The sequence below is a fragment of the Cynocephalus volans genome, chromosome 6 (assembly GCF_027409185.1).
Source record: "Cynocephalus volans isolate mCynVol1 chromosome 6, mCynVol1.pri, whole genome shotgun sequence".
In the NCBI taxonomy this organism is placed as follows: domain Eukaryota; kingdom Metazoa; phylum Chordata; class Mammalia; order Dermoptera; family Cynocephalidae; genus Cynocephalus; species Cynocephalus volans.
The window spans coordinates 64,598,575-64,621,959 of record NC_084465.1 but is presented as its reverse complement, the minus strand read 5'-3'; the positions used below and the strand labels follow the sequence as shown (position 1 = coordinate 64,621,959).

Below are 23,385 nucleotides of genomic sequence, written 5' to 3'. Positions count from 1 at the left end.
CAAGATGCTAACTGATCTTTGGGACCTAGCAGAAACTTATCAGAATGTGATGGTCCATTTAACCATGGCAATGCATTTAAATTTAACAAGCACATAACACTGTGTGCCAGCTACTGTTCTATGCATCATAGAATACCACCCCATTTATCCTCTGTAACAATTTTAATGAGGTGGGTACTACTATTATCTCCCTGTTAGTGATGAGGAACCTGAGTGCAGTTTTTCAAGATCACAAGGCAATTAAGTGGCAGAGCCAGGGCTCAAATGGAGACAGTCTGACTCCAAATTCTATGCCCTTAACCACCCCAATATAGCAATCTTGGCCAGAAATCAACAGAAGTAGGCAGTGTTGATAAAGAAGCTTCTTCCTCCAACTGATAGTATAAAATCTGAGCATCTAATAAATAACATGGCTTCTCAGGACACTTAGCTGAGCACCAATTCCAACTGGGTGCTCAGGCATTACTACTCTACATTCCCAGGCTCCAAGCATCCTTGCCCACCCTCACACTCAGAGCACACTACTCTTCAACTCTGTACCTCTGTCTTTGCCTCTTCTCTGTCAGAAAAGCCCTCTGTACCCTCTACCTACTAATCTCCATGGATTCCTAAGGTCTCTCCTTAGGAATCACTCCTCCCTGGAGCCTTGCTTGACCACTTCCCTGGGTCCCCACCGTCTGCAAATCTCTGCGAGGCAATCATCTGTGCTCCCAGGGCAGTCTCTGCATATATCTAGCACAGTGTGGAATTTCTCCTGTCTCCTATAGACCATGTGCCTTAACCATCTTCATAACCTGGGCACATAATTGGCACTCCTATACCAGTAATGTGATTACTGAACCAAATTTGGAGACATCTGGATGGCAGCAGATAAAAAAATAACAGATAGGAAATGCTAGAATGGGATTCTCTAGAATCTAAGGGCAGAAATGGATAGATCAAGCATTCCCAAAGGGCAATACTACCTGTACCAATTAGTAAAAATAAATAATCCTCCTATTAATCCAGAGCTATGCAAACAGGACATCATATTAAAGGACTGAGAAAATAAGTATTAGGAAATGGCGCAACTACATACTCCAATAATAAACACATACATGACAAACTAAGTCCTACATGTGGCAAATACAACCCCAAACAAATTATTAGCTCTTTGAGCAGTACAGAAATTAAGTCAGAACAAATGTCCATAAAATAAATTCATTTAGAGTTTATTAAGTGCTAACCATATATGCCAGGCACTGCCATGCAAGAGGGATGCAAAGATGAATAAGATATAAGATTTGGTCCCTGGACTTGAAGAACTCACAGGCTATTGGGTATGACAGACACATAAATGGAGCACTAGCCCTGAAAGAGATCTCCATTGTAACAGCAATGCAAACAGCAAACCGAAGGCACAGAGGAAGGAGGATTTAACAACAACAAAAGAAGTAGTAGAATTGATTCTGCCTTTACAAGAAAAACAGACTGTGAGAAGGGAATGAATCACAGGGAAGTTGCCACTCTGAAAACGTAATTCATTGCACATAAAATTTTAACAGGAAACTGAGTTGGGCATTCACTAGACACAGAAGTTGAAATGATGCTGTGACAAGCCCCTTGCTATTCTGAGGGAGAAGTTGAGGAGCCCAAGCAAGCAGGTGCAACATAAGAAGAAAAACTCAAATGAGAGAAGACAATATATAAAACTGTAAACCAACAGACTTCATTGAAACCATTAGGAAACTAGTTGTTTCACAAATAATGTTTTAACGTGTTTAACAGAATATGCACTGGTAGCTAGGGTGGGAAGGCTCTGAGGAAGCAGGGCCTTGCTGAGTTAAGTAAAATGCCTTACAGACTCCTGTCTGGGACTGCCCTGTGAACTCCAGTCTTGGGGATTTCTTCATTTAGATGAGCTGGCAAGTACCCAACTTTCCCATTTAAATTCTTTGGAAGGCCATTTCACTCAGTTGTTGTATAAACCATGACACAACAAGCTACACTTGATCTTTTGTGAAAAATCAGAGGACACTGCAAGAACAAGAAGGACCACCAAAGAGGAGGCCACACACAGAGAAAGAGTAAGAATCAGCTTTGCTGATAAAACTTGTACTGAAAAGAAAAGGAGCGAGACTAAAACTAACTGAAGGATTAAAGGCTATTCCAAGTACTTCTACATATATTACTTAATCCTTTCTCTCTATAAGCCTGCATTTTTCCTTTTTTATATAAATAAAAAAACTAAAGCTCTAAAATAAAAAGAAAGTTACTCAAAGTCATCTGATCATCATACATCACTTGTGAACTTTCCACTACAACTCATTATTTTAAGTGAGGTGGATTCCAAATATATGTATGGATGAATACACTTATAAAACTAATATAATCAAAGTGCTTTTATTATTAAGTGAATCTAAGTTTGTAAAAGCCTCAATTAGCATATGATGTAATAAGCACATTATTATTGAATTCCTGTTTTTGCTATTTAAAATCTTGTTAGAAATAAATAACATAGTAGAAGAGAGCTTCGTGTACTGAAGTTGACAAACTAACAGTTTTGAAACTCTCTTTCTTTCTACTGTAATAGCCATAAGATCTTCCTAAGAACACTTTGTTGCTGTTGAAAATTCTATTAAATATTAAAAGAGATTCCTCCAAATCTGTCAGTATGGTCACTGAAGAATTATATTCTAGTTTGAATATGTTCACTTTCTGCAATAAAAACCTCCAATGAGAAAATGCCTTAAATAGCAATGATATAAATAACAGGACACTTTTGCAAGGAGCAGTTCTATCTTTAGCTCAGTTGTCTTGCCATCTCCAGCAGGAAATAGTTCACACTCTAAGTGACATGGCATAAACTTCTTGGGAATATTCCTTAATACTCCATCTATTCCCTTCTGAAACTCTTCAGAGTTTAACGAGGTAAAAAATATCAAGATAAGGTCTTCTATCACAATATCTAAAGTAAGTAGATAAAAAGCACACACTATTAGACTCAATATGTTATATTTATTACTCAGAAGAATTACTGGAACTTTCAGTAAGCAATAAATTTTACAACCAACCCTCTCATTAATGTTTAAAAATGGGATATTGGGGGTACAGGGTCCCACCTACAACAACAGTGACCTCACCCAGAGCACCTTATTTCAATGGTAAAGCTGCAAAGTGTCCAAGTATCTCTCTTAGGGACACAGGGACCCACCCATGACTGCAGCAGCCTTACCCAGAGTAGCATATTCCAACAGTGGTCCTGCAGAGCAACTCAGTGTCTCTCTTGAGGTAGCAGGGTTCCACCCATGACACCAGCAACCTCACTCAGAGCCACCCGTTTCAATGGTAAAGGTGCAAAGCACACCAGCATCTCTCTTGGGAGACACAGAGGCCTGCCACAGCTACAGAGACCTCTCCAAGAGTGGCCCACACCAGATTAGCAGCTAAAGAGTGCCCCAGCATCTCTCTTGGGGGCACAGGATCCCTCCCATGGCCCCAGTGACAACATCCAGCATTGCCTACTCCTGCAAAAGAGCTACAGAGTGCCCCAGAGCCTCCTTTGGGAGCACAGGGCCAGAAAGAAGTACCAGTGAGGCCAACCAGAGTCTCCCAGTTCAGCTGTTGAGCTACTGAGCACCTCACTGTTTCTTTCAAAGTCCAAGGTCCTAATCTTAACCCCAGCAACCCCACCTAGGGTCACCCATAAAAGTTGAGGAGCTTCAGAGCACTCCAACATTTTTCCCAAGGGCTCAAGACTTCATCCACAACCCCTACAACTCAGCCCAGTGTCACCCATTTCAGTAAGGAGCTGCCAAGTGCTCTAGTGCCTAGGTCATGGAGGTACTCACAGACAGCTCCAACACTGAATGTAGTCAAAGAAATCACACAGAGACTACACTACTGCATTCACCAAACTTAAAACTCCTTATTCAACTGTCACTATAAAACACATCTACAGGAAAGAGTCTCTCCCTTCAAAAGCTATTCAAGAATATTAGGAGAAGCAATTGTTCCACCAGAAGCCCACACATCAACATAGGATATAAGAAACACGAAAAAAAAAAAAAAAAAGTAAATGTGACACCCCCAAAGGAATACAATAATTTCTAGGACCAGACCCCAAAGAAAAGGAAGCTGATGAAAAGCATGGAAAGAAATTCCAAACAATAATCTTAAGGAAATTCAATGAGATACAAGAAAAAACAGATAGACAACACAACAAAATGAGAAAAACAATTCAGGATCTGAATGAGAAATTGAACTAAGAGACAGATATTGTAAAAAAGGACCAACTTTTTAAATTCACTGGAATTGAATAGTTCATTCAATGAAATAAAAATACAAAATAATGAAAGCTTAAGCCATAGGTTAGATTTAAGTAACAGGCTACATCAAACAGAAAAAAAAGTTTCTGAACTTGAAGACAAATTTGGACCAAAACAAAAAAGAAAAAGAAAAGAAAAGAAAATTTTGAAAAATGAAGAAAGCCTATGGGACCTATGGAAAAAACTTTATGTATACAAACATCTATAAGTGTTGCAAAAAAAGGAAGAGAACGGAAAAGTATTCAAAAACATATTCAACAAAACAATAGCTGGAAAATTACAAAGTATTGGGAGAGATATGAACTTCCAGATCCAGGAGGCTAAAAGATTTAACCCAAAAATGTCCTCTCCAAGACACATAATAGTCAAATTGTCAAAAGTCAAAGACAAAGAGAGAATTCTAAAAACTACCAGAGAAAAGTGTCAAGTCACCTATAAGGGATTCCCCATCAGACTAACAGCAGATTCTCAGCAGAAACCTTACAGGCCATGAGACAGTGGAATGATATAAACAAAGGGCTGAAACAAAAAACTGTCAGCTCAGAATATTAAACCCAGCAAAGTTATCCTTCAGAAATAAAGGAGAAACATTCTCTCTCTCTCAGACAAATAAAAACTACAGGAATTTACCACAAGACCAGCCCTACAAGAAATCCTTAAGGGAATCCTACATGTGGAAGCAAAAGAACAACTACCATCATGATAACACATAAAAAAATAAAACTAACTGCTCAAGCAGATACTCAAATGAGAAAGGGAGAGAAATTATTTTTATCCTACAAAAAAAAAAAACTATCAGACAGCAAAGACAAGCAATAAAAAAGAAAGAAAGGAACAAATGATACATAAAACAACCACAAACAATTAATAAAATGTGAAGAGTAAAGCAATATGTTTCAATAAAAACCTTAAATGAAAAATGGATTAAATTCCCCATTTAAAAAGATATACACTGGCTGAATAGATTAAGAAACTAGACCCAGCTAGATGCTGCCTACAAGAAACTCACTTCACCTATAAAGACACACATAGACTAATAGTGAGGGGATAGAAAAAGATATTCCATGCAAATGGAAACCAGAAATGAACAGGAGTGGCTCTACTTATATCAGAAAAAATAGACTTTAAACCAAAAACAATAAAAAGAGATAAAGAAGGGTATTATATAATGATAAAGGAATCATTTCAGCAAGAGGATATGACAATTATAAATACAGATGTACACAACATTAGAGCACCCAGATATATAAAGGAAATATTATTGGATCTAAAGGGAGAGACAGACCCCCAATATAATAATAGTTTGGGCTTCAATATCCCTCTCCCAGCATTGGACAGATCATCTAGACAAAAAAATCAGCAAAGAAACATTGGATTTAAACTGCACTTTATACCAAATGAACTTGACAGACATTAACATAACAATCCATCCTAAAATTACAGAATACACAACCTTCCCATTAGCAAATGGGTCATTCTCCAGGATACACCACATGTTAGGCCAAAAGTTAAGTCTCAACAAATTAAAAAGAAGTGAAATCATATCAAGTATCTTTTCCGACCAATATGGAATAAAACTAGAAATCAATAACAAGTGAAACTTTGGAAACTATACAAATACATGGAAATTAAGCAACGTGCTCCTGAATGACCAATGGGTCAAAGTAATTAAGCAGGAAATAAAAAAAAAATTTATTGAAACAAATGAAAATATAAGCACCTCACACCAAAATCTATTGGATACTGCAAAGGCAGTACTAAGAGGGAAGTTTATTGCAATAAGTACTTGCATCAAAAAAGTAGAAAGATTTCAAATAAACAACCTCACAATACACGCCACAGAACTAGAAATGCAAGAACAATCCAATCCCAAAATTAGTAGATGGGAAGAAATAATAAAGATCAGAGCAGCACTAAAGGAAGTAGAGTACAAAGGAAAGATACAAAAGACTGTTGAAACAAAAAGTTGTTTTGAGAAGACAAACAAAACTGACAAACCATTAGCTGGACTAACAAAGAAAAAAAGAGAGAAGACCCAAATAACAAAAATCAGAAATGAAAAAGGACAAATTATAACTGATGCCACAGAAATACAAAGAATCGTTAGATACTATTATGAACAACTATATGCCAATAAATTTGAAAATCTGGAGAAAATGGATAGATTTCTGGACACATACAAATTACAAAGACTGTACCAAGAAGAAACAGAAAATGTGAACAGACCCATAATGAGCAAGAAGATTGAATCAGAAATAAGCAGTCTCCCAACAAAGAAAAGCCCAGGACCAGATATTTTCACTGCTGAATTCTACCAAACTGTTAAAGAAGATTTAACACCAATTCTTCTCAAACTATTAAAAAAATAATCAAAGTTCAGGGTATTCTCCCAAACTCATTTTATGAGGCAGCATCACCCAGATATCAAAATTAGACAAAGATACAACAAAAAAAGAAAACTACAGGCCAACATCCTTGATGAACATAGATGCAAAAATTCTCAACAAAATTCTAGAAAACAGAATTCTACAACACATCAAAAAGATTATACACCATGATCAAGTGGGATTTATTCCAGGGATGTAAGGCAGGTTAACATATTCAAAATCAATAAATGTGATACACCATGTCAACAAAATGAAGGACAAAAATCTATGATCATCTCAATTGATGCAGAAAAAGCATTTGATAAAATTCAACATCCCTTCCTGATAAAGACTCTCAACAAATTAGGTATAGAAGAAAAGTATCTCAACACAATAAAGGCCATATATGACAAAACCACATCTAACATCATCCTGAATGGTGAAAAGTTGAAAGCATTTCCTCTAAGAGCAGGGAGAAGATAAGGATGCCCACTCTTACCACTCATATTTAACATAGTACTGGATGTGCTAGCCAGAGAAATTAGGAAAGAGAAAGATATAAGGGGCATCCAAATTGGAAAAGAAGTCAAATTGTCCCTGTTTTGAGGTGGTATAATCTTATATATAAAAAAAACCTAAAGACTCCACCCAAACTTTTAGAACTGATAAACAAATTCAGTAAAGTTGTAGGATACAAAATCAATATACAAAAAATGAATAGTGGGCCGGCCTGTGGCTCACTCGGTAGAGTGTGGTGCTGATAACACCAAGGCCACGGGTTCGGATCCTATATAGGGATGGCCGGTTGCTCACTGGCTGAGCATGGTGCTGACAAAAAATGAATAGTATTTCTATACAACAACAATGAACTAGGAGAAAAAGAAATGAAGAAAGCAATCCCATTTACAATGGCTACCAAAAAAATAAAATACCTATGAATAAATTTAAGCAAGGAGCTGAAAGATCTCTACAATGAAAACTATAAAACATGAAAGAAATTAAAGAAGACACAAAAAAACAAAATTTAAAGAAATTCCAACTTCATAGATTGGAAAAATTAATATTGTCAAAATGACCATACAACCCAAAGCAATCTATAGATTCACTGCAATCACTATCAAAATACAAATAACATTCTTTATAGAAATAGAAAAAACAATCCTAACATGCATATGGAACCAAAAAAGACCTCAAATAGCCAAAGCAATCCTGGGCAAAAAGAATAAAGTGGGAGGCATTACATTACCTGACTTGAAAATATACTACAAAGCTATAATAACCAAAACAATATGGTACTGGCAAATAGACACATAAATCAATGGAACACAATAGAGAACTCAGAAATAAATCCATGCATCTATAGCAAACTGATCTTTGACAAAGACATTGAGAAATACATTGGGGAAAGAACAGCCTCTTCAATAAATGGTGCTGGGAAAACTGGATATCTATATGTAGAAAAACGAAACTAAATCCCTATCTCTCAACATTTACTGAAATCTCCTCAAAATGAATGAAAGACCCAAAACTATAAAACTTCTAGAAGAAAACACAGGAGAAACACTTCAAGACATAGGACTAGGAAAAGATTTTATGAATAAGATCTCAAAAGCTCAGACAACAAAAGCAAAAATAAATAGGTATATATCAAACTAAAAAGCTTCTGCACAGCAAAGGAAACAACCAACAGAGTGAAGAGAAAACATGCAGAATCTGCAAACTATGCATCTGACAAGGGATTATATCCAAAATATACAAGGAACTCAAATAACTCAATAGTAGAAAAACAAATAACCCAATTACAAAATGGACAAAGGAGCTGAATAGACATTTCTCAAAAGAAGACTTGCAAATGGCCAACAAGTCTATAAAAAAATCCTTAACATCATTAATAATCAGAGAAATGCAAACCAAAACCACTCAGAGATCATCTCACTGCAGTTATATTGGCAATTATAAAAAAGACAGAACATAACAAATGCTGGCAAGTATGCAGAGAAAGGGGAACCTGTTGGTAGGAGTGTAAATTAGTATGGCCATCTTGGCAAACAGTGCAGAGATTTCATAAAGAACTACAGCTGGAACTACCATACACTCCAGCAGTCCTGCTACTTGGTATGAAACCCAAAGGAAGAGAAATCAACATGTTGAAGGGGAACTTGTACTCCCATGTTCATCACAGGTTTATTCATAATACCCAAGATTTGGAACCAACCTAAATGTCCATCAACAGACAACTGGATAAGAAAATGTGGCATATATACACAGTGGAATACTGCGCAGCCAAAAAAGAATGAAATTCTGCCATTTGCAGCAGTATAGATGAGCTTGGAGAAAATTATTTTAAGAAAAATAAGCCAGGCATAGAAAGAGTCTACAACATGTTCTCACTCATATTTGGGAGCTAAACAACAACAAAAATAATAAGTTGAACTTTTAAAAGTAGAGAGTCGAACTGTGATTACTAGAGGCAGGAAAGGGGAGTGGGAAGAGGGATAATAAGAGGTTGGCTAACGGACATAAAATTACAGCTATGGAAAAATAAGTTCCATTGGTGTATGGTAGTGCTAGGCATCTATAATTAACAATAATTTATTGTATGTTGTCAAATGGCTAAAAGAGAGGAGCTTGAATATTGTCATCACAAAGAAACAATAAGTTTTTGCCATGATGAATTTGCTAACTACTCTTGATTTGATGACCACATGCTATATACATGTGTTGAAATATAACTCTGTACCCGATATATATGTACAATCAATATGTTTTAATTAAATAAAATAAACAAAAATAATAATTAAAAGATAAAGATGTGAGATTAGATGCTGTTTTTCTCAATGTCTAGAGTCATTAGATTCCATGGTCAGAAATACATGGATTATTTAAAATACATGTCACTTAACATCTTGCAAATTTTTAAGGCATGAATCAACTTCCTTTAAGGAATATTCATGGTCTCTTAGGGCTTACAGGAGAGTTTTAAGGGGTTAGCAATGGACCCTACCCCTTATGGTACACCAGCAATTTCTTATAATCACAGCCAAGTTACTTTCCGCCACCTGGAGACTATTTTTAACATCTCTGTATCTTAGGTTTCTCATTTTGAAAATGACTGGTTGAGTCATATACCTTTAATAGCCAATTATGTTATAAAATTATATCACTTCATAATTTTATGAATAACAGAAATGGAGGGAACTCTATCAATCAAAAAACTGTAATAACTACTGTTTACTGAGTGCTTACTATGATAGACATTGTGCTAAAAGTTTTATATTCATTGGATAATTTAATCCTCATAACACCCCTACCGTTTAGATATTACTATCCCTATTTCGCAGATAAAGAAATAAAGTCTCAATGAAATTACGTGAATTGGCCAAAGGGATACATAGCAAGTAAGAGGTAACACTGATATTTAAATTCATTTTTGTCTTACTCTGACACAAGTAAGAGTACTGCTACAAAAAACCAACCAACCAACCACACAAACAAAAACCCCACATACTATCTGATTAACATATTGTAGGAACCCAAAGCTACAAAATGTGATACTGGAAGATAAACCAAAGTTGCACTTGGGTAAAAAACACTTCAAATAATATGTTCCATATTTAGCCACTGAATCATTAAAAAACCCATAGGCTTTGCAAACACTGAGTTACTCATGTATCCAACTTTCTAGAAATTAAAAATAATTAAAAACTTTGAGCCCTCAAAATATCTACTAAATGTCAAAATATTTCATAATATGCATCAGATAATGGTTTTATTGCAAGATTAGGTCTTCTTTAATATTTAAAAAGCACAGGATGATTACTTACGATTTATTCCATTTTTGTTCAATTTCAAAATACTTAATGCAAATGTTTAATACTAATTTGTAATATAATGTATCTAAAACATACCCAATACCCAAATAGTTTCTACTTTACAAAGTATCATTCTAATTCAATGTATTGAATTTTTAAGGAATACTTAGAAAGTAGTACAGAGATATAAGGGAGACAGAAATAAACCTTAGCTATTCAACATTACTGCTTATTTTATGTGTCACTCTGGATATATTTGACAGTCTTAAGTGTTCTGCTGGGATGGTGTAAGACAGAAGTATTCATGCCAGGGCATCAGGTCACACGTGTACTTTTTTGCAATGTATCTCATATAGGTCTAGCTCTTAGGAAATAAGTAGCGGGGGGAATTTGTCGTGTCACTTTTCTACCCTTTTTGAGTTCTTCCATTCTACTTTCTACTGCTGCTTCATTCCACTCCCTCAAGGCCCTGAGATACATATTTCATCATTTCTAGATAATGTAACAAGTTAACTTACATTCTCTAAGCTCTTTGAACATTAAAACGTTTCTCCTAAAGATGATAACTTTCTGGAGTGGAGTAACTAAAAAAAATCAGAGTTTCAGGTACTTGGGCAAGCTCTTGGGGAAATACTATTTCCAGTTTCTATGATGCTTTCTGTGATCCTTGAGCTTACCAAGCAAGTTGGCCTCCCAGTCCACCCTCTCTGCTTCAGTGAAATGATAAATACCAAGCACAGTATTGTTTCAGGCATGGAGGTGCCCACAATGAGCAGGTGGTTTGAAGCCATGGGATCTAGAGCTGAGAGACTTATAAGGCACAAAATGGGGTTTGTATGACAGATCTTCCTTTTGCCTAGTTCTACAAAAGAAGATCTAGTATAGTAAGTAGGTTTCCAAGTTATTAGGGTTTGTATACAGGATGTTGAAAGTAGGGAGGGTTGAGTCTTCCATTTAGTAAAGCTGGTCATTAGCCTAAAAATATTTTTAGTACTAAAAATATTGCCTAGCTAAGCGGAATCTCTTAAAGACAAGATGGTGAAACTTCAGCTGTTGGATTTAATAGCTACCCAACATAACTTTCCAAGAAGAAAACTGAAACGGCTGTTCCAAGAAATTCAGATAACACGATCGTCTCCCATTATTGTCAAGTTTGTGTTTGTCAGAATTATACAACTGACATAAGTGCTTTTTAGAACTACTAATAGCATGAAACACAAATCGGTCAATGGAGAGTCAACAAATCTTTCTACTCGATTTCATTTGGGAATGTATGATTCCTTCCCATTACAGGGCCATTCTCTTCTACACACAATGAAAATAAATAAATATTCAGAGTTTAAATGGTTTTACAGCCTAAAGTAACATCTTAGACACTTCATCAACATAAATTGTCTTAATATCAATTGAAAAGGCTAATATAACTTAAACGACAGAGAGAGAGAGAGAGAGAGAGAGAGAGAGGGAGAGAGAGAGAGGGAGGGAGAGGGAGGGAGAGGGGGAGAGAGAGAGAGAGAGGGAGAGAGAGGGAGAGAGAGAGGGAGAGAGAGAGGGAGAGAGAGAGGGAGAGAGAGATGTGGACTGAAAATTTGACCAAGGTGAAGAATCTTGAGTTTAAATGTCTTGGAGAAAGTTATACCAAAGAGAAAAGTTAATTTCAAATGGAATGTAAAATTTAAAGACGTGTATTTGGATACATATGATCAACAAACCTCTCTCCATATCCTCTCAGAGAGGTCTGAATAGAAATTTATGCATTAATAATAAAATACCCATGAGCTAGTCACATGACAGCTGTTCCTATCCAAGACAATCACAAAAATCCCTAGTAGTGTGTGTGCATACTCTATTATTTGTACTGATTTCCCTCCTGGGGCCTCATGCCTGTCTAGGAAAACATGCAAACAAAGGGGTCAGGATCCATCTCAAGCTGGAGAGAGGCAAAGTGAAAGGCCTGAAGCCCAGGAGGGTGTTCCCCTTATTCCCAGTGGATATTCCACAAGTTGAGTACTTCCATTTTACAATTAAAGCATGTGACATACTTCCAATGATTATCTGCATTTCATCATTCTTTGGGGTGATTTCTTTTCAATCTGGGTTTTAAAGCACCTCTAGGTGTTTTACTACTTAATTAGCTGGACTTGATTCCAAATTGTTACAAGCAGATCAGCAGATGATAGCAAGGATGTAAAAGACATGTTCTGAACAACTGAATGCTGGCCCCACATCTTACCAGAAAATTCACTGCTCAGATCCTCTCTCAATGTCCAACACAATATGACCTGACAGGTGGAATTTCATTTTTTTAAACTGTTAAACTTCTATTTTTTAGATATGGAACATTATTTTGTTATAACAAAAATAAGATGAAAATGTTCAAAAGAACCTGGACAGGCTCTGAGACTAGCTGTCAAATTTTTAAAACACTCTTTAATGGCCTCATGAAATAATTATATTTCCTAAAATACAGGATGAGGAAAGGGTCTATAATATTCATAGTAATGCACAGTAGGAAATCGATGCAAGCTAAATGAGAGCTCTAATGAAGAATATGGAGAAAATTGAGTGCAGTTTGATTTTCTATCTGAACATAAGAAATTCTCATTTAGGAATCAATTCTGGGTGCCATCTGTATACGACAATCTTAATTTGGCATAACATTATTCTGTCTGTTATACACCTGCTTGTTCTTTGGACTATGAAAGAAAAATAGCAACTTTTCCACCATCATAAACTTCATACCTTTTTATTAGTATATCTATTGTAATGTAAAATAAAAATCAGTTTTATGCCAATAGGATTTAGACACTTCAGAGAATAAGACAGAAAGCTCAAAATTACTTTGGTCATTTTCAATTACTCAAAAAATATGGCAAGTGTATTTTGCAGGGAACCTTCTAGAAAAGTCATTATGATAACACGGAAATGGAAGTACATAACATTAAAACACAGAAGATTCAATATCAAGGTGGTAATAAGATTCAACATCTACATTTCTGGATATCAGCTGGAGACAGCACCAGTTAATCTTTTTTTTTAATGAACCTTAATTTTCAGTCTCTCATGCTTATAAATTTTTAAAGAACACATGGAAAAACTAAATAAAGAATGAAATTTAGACTGTTACTGTCATTTTTAAAAATTCAGTCATCAATCTGCAAATCACTGAGAATTATAAAATCAAGAACCAATACAAGTTATGTACTCGACTCAACTACAATAGACAAAACCCAATATAATTCACAGCAAATGGTTTGTAAAAGAAAAATTAACTATCCTTCCAAAAACAAACAAAAAAAAACTCTAACCATTTACCTACAAACCAATTATTATGTTCTAGAATTTGGTTGCTATGACTTAAATCATCGTAAACATTTATAATAAGGCCAATGTCCTCAGGCATTTGATTTAGGTTTTAAATTGCCCTCTAAGTACTAAATTGCTAAAATTACCCATTTGTCAAAAATTGATATTATGCTTAGAAACAAACAATTAGTTAATAGTGAATATTTATTTCAGATCATGATATTGATATTAGACATATTCTGCAGGCAATTAAAGTAGCAAACTGATTCTAGAAATCTAGTAAATATTGGCATTTTTTTCTTATGAGAATGAATATTCCAGTGTTCACAAGGAATACACATCAAGAAAGACAAAACTTTCACAGATGTTTTACTGAGAATAAGTACAAAATTACCTCCATGTTTTACTATGAAATCAGGAGCTATGTGCTGTTCCAGTTGTTCTTTTTATTCCCATTCATTGTCCCATGGTACTTTACCTTTGGAATGCTTGCATTTCTACCCTAATCACACTAACAAACAATCTCCTCAATTCTTAAGTGCACGGCATCCATATTTTTACAAAAAACAAGTATATATGAAATATTAACAATGAAAAATATGTACATCTTTAGAACCCAAGAAAAATGTTTAAAATGTTTCTAGATATTGTCATGCTGCATACTGAGGAAACTAAAAATCAAAACTGCCTAATTTAGAAGCAAAAGAAATTAATCACTGTGCTTTCCTTTTGTACACCATAAAAAATATTCAGTATTTATTACATTCTGATCATTTAATATTCTGGAAGCATTCAGCCAAACACAGAGCTTCAGAGTTATTAAAAGGACATGCTCTCTATTATCTTTAGCACCTGGTTTTCACATTTCCTTAAATTTATAAAGAACTGTTAAAGTGCCTTATTTTAGCTGAACTTTTAAAGTTAATATGTGTAGCACAGCATTATGAACAGCTGTTAACTTAGCAAATATTATTCTTCTGTTCTTCATTTAATATGCATAGACTTAAGTAACAATAAATATCACCACATGAAAAAAATGTTAATACATCAAACAGAAATACTCATGGGATATCTGCCACTGTCATAGTCAGACTTCTTTGAGAATAATTTCACCTGCAGTGCAGATCCCAAATGTAACCCTGGAGGAGTGCTTATCCTACAAACAGACAAACAGTGTGGATAAACCAATGTATAATTAGGTGAGTGGCCTCCCATGGAAACCAATATGGTAATAAGGACTGTCTACTTCCATGTACTGCAATTCAGATGCCAAAGCGCAAAGCATTAACAAGCTGCATCTATTTTTTAACTTTCCATAGCCTCAGAGAAAGTATCACCATTATCTTCAAAATGAAAATGATGATAAACATATGTGACTGAGTGCTTATAAAATCACAAACAATCAAGCTGATTACAGTAATTTAATGTATGAGCCATGTGATGTAGGGAAAAAAACATTGGACAAAGAGTCAAAAAGCCCTTTAACACATTTCTTAATCTCAACGATCCTGAAGTATTTTCTATAAAATGTGGGGCCCAGAATGGACCACCGCTCTGGGACGCTGATCCTGGAATGGGCTTGGCTACAATAGAAACACTTAAAGAGGTATTATTTTGTTTTGCTTTGTTTTTAGTTATATCAACAACCGATGTTTAAATTACTGTGATCATGTACCTGTTATTTACAACTGAGCCATGAAATTTACTACAAATACTTTTTCCCCCTGCACTATTATTTGTTTTTCCCAGTGTTGGTCATGATCCAGTTCTTCTGTTTGTTGGTTTGTTTTCCTTTGCTTAGTTTTCTTTGTGGTTATCACTAGAGTTCAAACAACAAACTCTTCTCCCATCTTGAAAATCTGCTCAAACACAGACATTCTATCTAACAATTTTATCTTCTTCATAAAATCTCTCCTGGAGACTTCTGACCTGTTTGGATTTGTGGGTTATTATCCCAGCCTGACGCATAATTGTTATCCTGGGATCCTCTTCATCATTGTCCTGGAGATTTCCTTCACCTCCCCCCTATAGTGGACTCCGCTCCCTGATTTCTTTGTCATCTCTTTCTTGATTTATTCCCTGAGTTTTAGTCACATACATCCTCAAATAGCTTCCTGAGAAAGGATGTAAGGTAGGTAAATCTTGAACTCCTTGCATATTGGAAAAAGATTATCTTACCCTCACTCTTCATTGATAGTTTATATAGAAAATAAGTTGAAAATACTTTTACATCCGCATTTTTAAGCCATCACCCCTCTGATATCTCCCTTCCAGTGTTGCTGTTGAAAAGTCTAAGGCCATCGTAATTCTTGATCTTGTGTCGTAAACTTATTTCCTTTTAGAAGGATTTTCTTTGAACCCAGTGTTCTGAAATTTTGCAAGAATGAACACTATTATCAGTCTATTTTCATTAAATGTTCTGGTCATTTAATGGACCATCTTAACCTAAAATTTCACACCTTTCACATGTGAAAAAAGTTTAATGATTATTACTTTAATGATTCCCTCCCTCCAATTACTCAGATGTTGGATTCCTTCGACTGGACCTCTAATTTTTTGATATTTCCTTTCCCATTTTTCATCTTTGTATTTTTTGTTCTATTTTCTGACAAATTTCTTCATCTTTATCTTCCATCTTTTTATTGTTGATGTTTTCAATTTGTTATATTTTTAATTTCTAAGAGTACTTTTTTATTCACTAAATTTTGGTTTTTAAAAGTAACACACCATCCTTGTTTTATGGATGCACTATCTTCTTTACCTATCTAAGACTATTAATGATATATTTTTTTGAAGTTTTCTTCTCTATCTTTCCCTATCCAATCAATGCAAGCACCTTTGCCTCCTCCAAGTTACTACTTGTTGACTGGGGTCTTCTGCGTAGAGTCACCTAGATTCTTTAGGTCTATTCTCTTGGAATGATCAGATCCTCCACAGAAGACTCTTACAATCTTCTACTTTGAGGCATGACACTGTTTTCTGAAGCACCCCAGGCCAGGGCCCTGTCTCTCACACTTTCCCCTGCCCCTCCCCAACCTGCTCAGCCCCCACCATAGTCTTACTCTGGGACACTCTCCTTCCCTGCTTTCAGGGAGGAGCAGTGGAGGCCAGCAGCCTGTAGGGTGGTGGGAGAGCAAGAGACCAGCATTGCTGCAAGTGTACAGTGTCCTCCAGACTGGGAGGTTAAAGCAGTGAAGAGCCATAAGGAGAGTGAGGGGACAGTGCAGATCATGGGAGGCACCCTGGGCTCTCACCCCTTTGTTTGTCTGTCTGCTTGTTTGTTTTTAAACTTCCTGGGTAACTCTACTGTGGAATCAAGTTTGAAGACCTCTTAGGTGATTACTGAGGTTTCTTGTAGCCTTAAATATGCCAAGAATTGAAGCTGTCCATGACATTTTGGAAAAAGAACCAAAGATTTCACTAGCTATGGGGAAATGCATAGTCATATATCAGTATATTTCACTGCCTTTCAATTATTCAAAAAGATATAAGAAGAGGTAAATCACATCACATTCTTTTAGAAGCAAAAATGTAGCAAGCATTAGTCTGTGACCAGGTTAATTATTCCAAGCAGGAATAATTCCTGCTGTATATAACTAATACCTGGACTCACCATAGGTGTCCTATCTAATTCCTGTGACAATACTTCTATGCTGTGTATACATCTCAATCACCATTAAGCTTCTCACCACTTCCTAGGGGACACGACCTCTTGAAGTATTAAACCTTCTTTATTGCCACAGTGCAACCTAGACTTGGAATACGAAGCCAACACTAAGTATTTGGAGTATGATGAATGGCCAAGGGATAAAAGAAAAGTATATGAAACCTGGATAAGAGCTGCTGAAGCACATTTTCCAGGAGTACAGCCTACTTACTGAAAAACAGCAACCTAGAGACCCATCTTTCCATGAGAGTTAGGGGTTAAGGAAAAATTAAGTGTAATGGAAGAAGCAAAACGTACAATAAAAATGGGACAAAAATCACCAATAACATTGGCATAAGGACAGAGAACACAGCAACGCTTTGTGGAATAAGCTTTCTTTGTTTCTACAACAAAATTTCCCAACACTTGCCCATAACTAATGGCACATAGAGGGTCATCGAGAAAACTGAACAAAGATAATAAAAACCCAGTAATTTTATGGCACTTAGAAAAGGTTCAGTCAGTTATTTAATCTCAGTTCTATCACTAAATTTGAAAGTCAGGAATCAAAGTTAGCTCAGATGACCTGCTGAGTTCCGCTGTGGCTGGTAAACCTCCGGTCTCCCCAGAGCCAAAGGTCTCACTGGCTGGGCTGTCTACAGATTCTCAGAGCCAGAGTGGAAAACAGGAATAAAGTATATTGTACTGCTGCTTTTGAACCCAATCAACCCTAAGAAGAGAATATCTAAATGTGTAAATGTGAGAATTTGAGATTTTTTAATGCAAATGAAATAACAAAATTATGTTCATATTATGATATTAATATTTAGAGTTGTTCTCTAGTCCAAAGTCTCACACACACAAACACACACACGAAGATTTAGTTAGACTGCAACATGACCAAGATTAATAAAACAAGTATTCTCATCTGTTAAAATTTCTACTACTAAATCTACCTACTAAAAAATGATCTATGTCAATGGATACAGATTTTTAAGAAAAATAAATACTCAAAAAATTTTAGAGAAAGGAAATCTGTCAAAAAACCAAAAACTACAAAAAAAGGTGAGATACATGGAAAATTAACAAAGACTATAAGTAATATATTGATTTTATTATTTATTACAAAACTGTTTTATCAGAGTTCCTACAATTTCCTACATTTTAAAATTGTACAATATACGTTCTAGTCAAGATGGCAGAATAGACAGTTTCCAGTATCACTCTCACCCACAAATCAACCAATTTACAACTATAAATATGTAACATCAGCCAAGCTGGGGCAACAGGAGCTCAGGGGAAGAGGAGGAGAGAACTACAGGGTTCATGAAGGTGGGAGAAACCATGATGACAGAAAGAAAAAATTGCTCTGAGTGTTTCAGGCTGTGGCTGCTTTAATGCTGGAGCTGCTGAGCACATGGAGCAGGAGTTGGCAGAAGGCACAGCTGTGCCCTTCAGATGGAGTTACTTGGAATCAGCAGGGGAAAAGAGGACCTTCGTGTCCCCCAGGATAGCAAGACTACTAATTAGGGTTCCCGTAGACCCACGCAGGAGTGAGGAGCCAGAACAGCTGAAAAAGAGGAGCTGTTCAGAGGCCAGTGAGTCAACACAAGGGACTGGCACAGGGCCTGCCCCATGGGAAGTGTTTGCAGCGCAGGCGGTGGGGGAGACGTACCCACCAAGAGAACACTGGGGCACAGCAAGGACAGCCAATCCACCCCCCAATCAGTGCAGGACCACTCAGAGGAGACTGGTCAGGAATGCAGAATTGCATGGGGTGCGGTTTGATGACAAGACTCAGGCCCAGATCAGAGTTTCTACACAACCAAGGTGAACCGAGTCTCTGTAGAGCCAGAAGTACCTATAAGATCAACTATTAAACCATGAGCTGCACAAAAAGCCTTCCCTGGGGAAACAGCAGCAAAGCAGCAATTTAGCTCAATCACACAGCTCAAGTACCGGTTCCCACAGGAAGTTCGCCAGTGTTAGAAGTAAGCAAAGGACAAATAATTAGTTCTGGCCCAGGCACAAAACCAATGCCTTGGGGCCCACCATAGGACATGAGGCATGGAGCCAGGGATCAGACCCCACTCCAACATCCAGGCACAGCGCCAGCACCTTGGGGCCTGCCTGGGGACCCGAGTCATGGAGAAGGGGACCAGACCCCCCTCCCACAACCAGGCGCACCACGCCAGCACCTGGGAGCCTGCCCAGTGACCCAAGGCATGGAGCTATGACTGGACCCTCCCCTCCCACAACCAGGCACACCATGCCAGCACCTTAGGGTCTGCCCAGTGACCCAAAGCATGGAGCCAGGACTGGATGTCCCTCCCACAACAAGGCACACCATGCTAACAACTCGGGGCCCACCCAGGGACCCAAGTCATGGAATCAGGGACCAGACCCCCCTGCTAGAACCAGGCACACTGCACCAGTGCCTTGGGGCCCACCCAGTGACCCAGGGCAGGGAGAAGGGGACTGGAGCCCCTCCCACAACCAGGCACACTGTGCCTGCCTGGGGTCCTGAGGTATGGAGCCAGGGACTAGACCCCCCCCTCCCACAACCAGGCACACAGCACCAGTGCCTCAGGTCCTGCCCAGGGTCCCAAGGCATGGAGAAGGAGACCTGACCCACCTCCCACATCCAGGGACTCCATGCCAGTGCCTCAAGGCCCAGTCAGGGACCCAAGGCAGGGAGCTGCATACCAGACACTCCCAACAACCAGGCACATCACCAGTGCCTTGGGGCCCACCAGGAGACATGAGGCATGGATCCGGGGACAGGACCCCTGCCCACAACCATTCATACCGCCAGCACCTCAGAGCCCGCCCTGAAACCCGAGGCGTGGAGCCACAGACTGGACCCCACTCTCATATCCAGGCACACTGCACCAGCACCTCAGGGCCTGCCTGGGGACCTGAGGCATGGAGAAGGGGACTGAGTGCCCCCCTTACAACCAGGCACACCATGCCAGCACCTCGGGGCCTGCCCTGGGACCCAGGGCTTGGAGCCAGGGACTGGAAACCCCTCCCACAACCAGGCACACCATGCCAGCATCATGGGGCCTGCCCGGGGACCTGAGGTATGGAGCTGGAGACTGGACCCCCTTCCCACAACCAGACACACTGTGCCAGCGCCTCAGGCCCCCCCCCCCCCCAGGGACCTGAGGTCTGGAGCCAGGGATCAGACACTCCCCACAACCCAGCACACTGCCAGCCCCAAGGAGCATGCCAAAAACATCACCTCCATGTGGGTGACCTACCACAGCCACCACAATAAGCATGGCTGCTGCAAAAGTGGCTAGATGCCACAACTACCACGCAGATGGTCCGTCAGCCACTGGAGTGCATTGACACAAGGAGAGTCCCCAGCAGAGATAAAGAAAAGAAGAAGATGTCTCTCTCCACAAAGCCCATTTCAGAGTGACAGAAGAAGCATCTGCTCTATGATAATATTGGGGGGCCTGACACACCTCTCAGCACTGAACAGATCATCTAGGCAGCAAATCAACAGAGTAACCATTATTCTTTCGGAAGGAGAGAAGAAATCTAGGGTAATTAGAGGGGGCAGGGGGAGGGAGAGGGGGATGAGGAGAGATTGGACAAGGGGCATTAAGAATAATTACAATTTATAACAATATATATGCTAGTAATATTGATTTTATCAACATATCTCAATGTTGAACCCCAAAATATGTATAATCAATTTTGATTCAATAGAAATAAAAAAATTTTTTTAAATAATAAATAAACAAAATAAAATTGTACAATAGAACTGACCACCATAAGAATCCTCATTATTATGTCACAGATATTGCAAAAACACCTATGACTTATTAAGAAAAATTTTAAAAACCAAATAGAAAAATGGACAATATGTAAGAAGAGGCAATTTATAAAAGCAGAATCACAAATGATCAGGAAATATATGAAAAGATGGTCAATGTCACTCGTAGTTAAGCAAATGCTAACATAAAAGACATTCTATTTTTACTCATCAGAATGGCAAAAATAAAATGATTGGTTACAGTAATGCTAGTGAGAATAGAGGAAAACAGTTCTCCTACAATTTATAAACTTGTGGGCAAATGTTCCAGTCAAATTCATTAATACAGAAATTATGCCTCTGCCTTAACAAAGAAAATCCATTAACTAGATATCCAAGAGAAATAAGAGTATAAAGGTTTAAACTAATATTTACTCTAGAATAATTTATAATGGCAACATTCTGGAAACAGCTCAAAGATCCATTAATAAGGAACAGTTTAAACTTATGGTTTATTAATAGTATGGAATAATATGCAGTCATTGGAAAGATTGAGGTATGCAGTCATGTATTGATTTTAAAGGATATCCATCATATATTTTAAATGAAAAAATTATATTCAATAACATATATTTTTTTTTTTAGGAAAAAGATAAACACACAAAACACTACATGTGCATATATACCTCCAAGAGCAAAAGAAAAAAGTACAAAAGAAAAAACATATGCTGCAAAGAGTGGTGCAGATGATGAATGGGAAAAAATGGAGACAAATAATTTTACTTCAAATAGTCCATAAACTCAGTTGGTTCTCAGGATTATGAAACGTAGTTATTTGAATTACAAAATTTAAAAACATCATTAAGTCTATAGTTATAACTTTGGTTTATTCTAATTCCCTAACATATGCCAAGAAAGAGTTTGTTTTAGGTTTGATGTTTTGGAACAATTTCCCAAGATGACTGACATACCTAATCTTAGAAAAACTTAGTTCTTTTAACACACAGTAATCAAATTTCTAGTAAAAGAAATTAAAAAGAGCAATAGTTAGTTGGATCTATATATATATACAAATGAAAAAATATGCACTGTGAACTTACCGTAACACGGTTTTGGATCATACTGATGCTTTATATTGAAACCAATTGGTAATTCAGTATGGGGTTTCAACCTAGCGCTACCTGAGACTTCTCTCTACTGAGAATAGTGTTAAAATACGATTCCAGTGAATCTCACTCATTATTGATAAATGTTTCTCCATGAAGAAAAAATAGGATGAGATCTAAACAATAACATTCCCGTGAAAATATTTAACGTTACAAGATAGTTTCTAACAACTAAACTGACACAATGACTATGATTCACTTCAATATTACTTCTATTTACACAAAAATTTTTAAAAATTTAAATAAATTTCTGATAGAGCTATTAGGCTTTGGCTCAAAAAATGCATATCAAGAACGCTAACCTTTGTCTTAAAAAGATCTTTTCCTACCTTCACATTATCTGGATGCAGCCCTCCAGGGTGCTTGTCCATGTACTGACATAAATCAGTGTGCTAGAAGATAAAAGGGAAAATGTATTAATATCCCTCTGGCTATATCACAATAAATCAATATTTTTCTACTTCAAAGTCAGTATTACCTTCTGAACAAAGCAAATACAAGACAAGTAGGTGAATTTTTTAGAGTATGTAGTTGCATGTTTTCCCACTCCCCATTTTTAACCATCACTGAATCATTATCTTTTCCTCTAGGCTCTGTTTTATGTTAAACATGTCTGTGTATTAAAAGTAATACATGCCCATTTTGTTAAGTGTCTAATTTTCTCCTCATTGATTATATATTCCATACCTTAATTAAAAACACACACAAAAATTAACTGATCCAATTACAATTTCAATTATCTCATATTTTCCAAGTACAAATGCAAGTTATGATTATTTATTTTATATAAGATGAAAATACCACGAATACATTATGCTAGCAAATTAATCATTAAACTTATTTAAATTTTTCATATCTATACTCCCCAAAATAATTTTCAGGTTTCCAGAACTCTTAAATATATTTGAGTAAATATACCTGATAAATTAATAGAAATACTTTCAAAATTATAAATTAAGGTGAATACATCCAGATAAAAGTTAAACATAATATTCCTAGTTTACATCTTATGCTAT

At 37.1% G+C, this 23,385-nt stretch overlaps 1 protein-coding gene across 3 annotated transcripts in view; it reads right to left on the bottom strand.

The window, feature by feature from the left end:
- Positions 1 to 23,385, bottom strand: part of CDK14 (cyclin dependent kinase 14) — a 587,775-nt gene that overhangs the window by 283,248 nt on the left and 281,142 nt on the right. For 2 of the 3 annotated variants that reach the window (XM_063099015.1, XM_063099016.1), the window contains exon 7: positions 22,699 to 22,761. The exons of the other annotated variant lie outside the window; for it this stretch is intronic. In XM_063099015.1, coding sequence (XP_062955085.1) covers positions 22,699 to 22,761 — 63 coding nt within the window. The remainder of the gene's footprint in view (positions 1 to 22,698; positions 22,762 to 23,385) is intronic. 3 annotated transcript variants of the gene reach the window in all.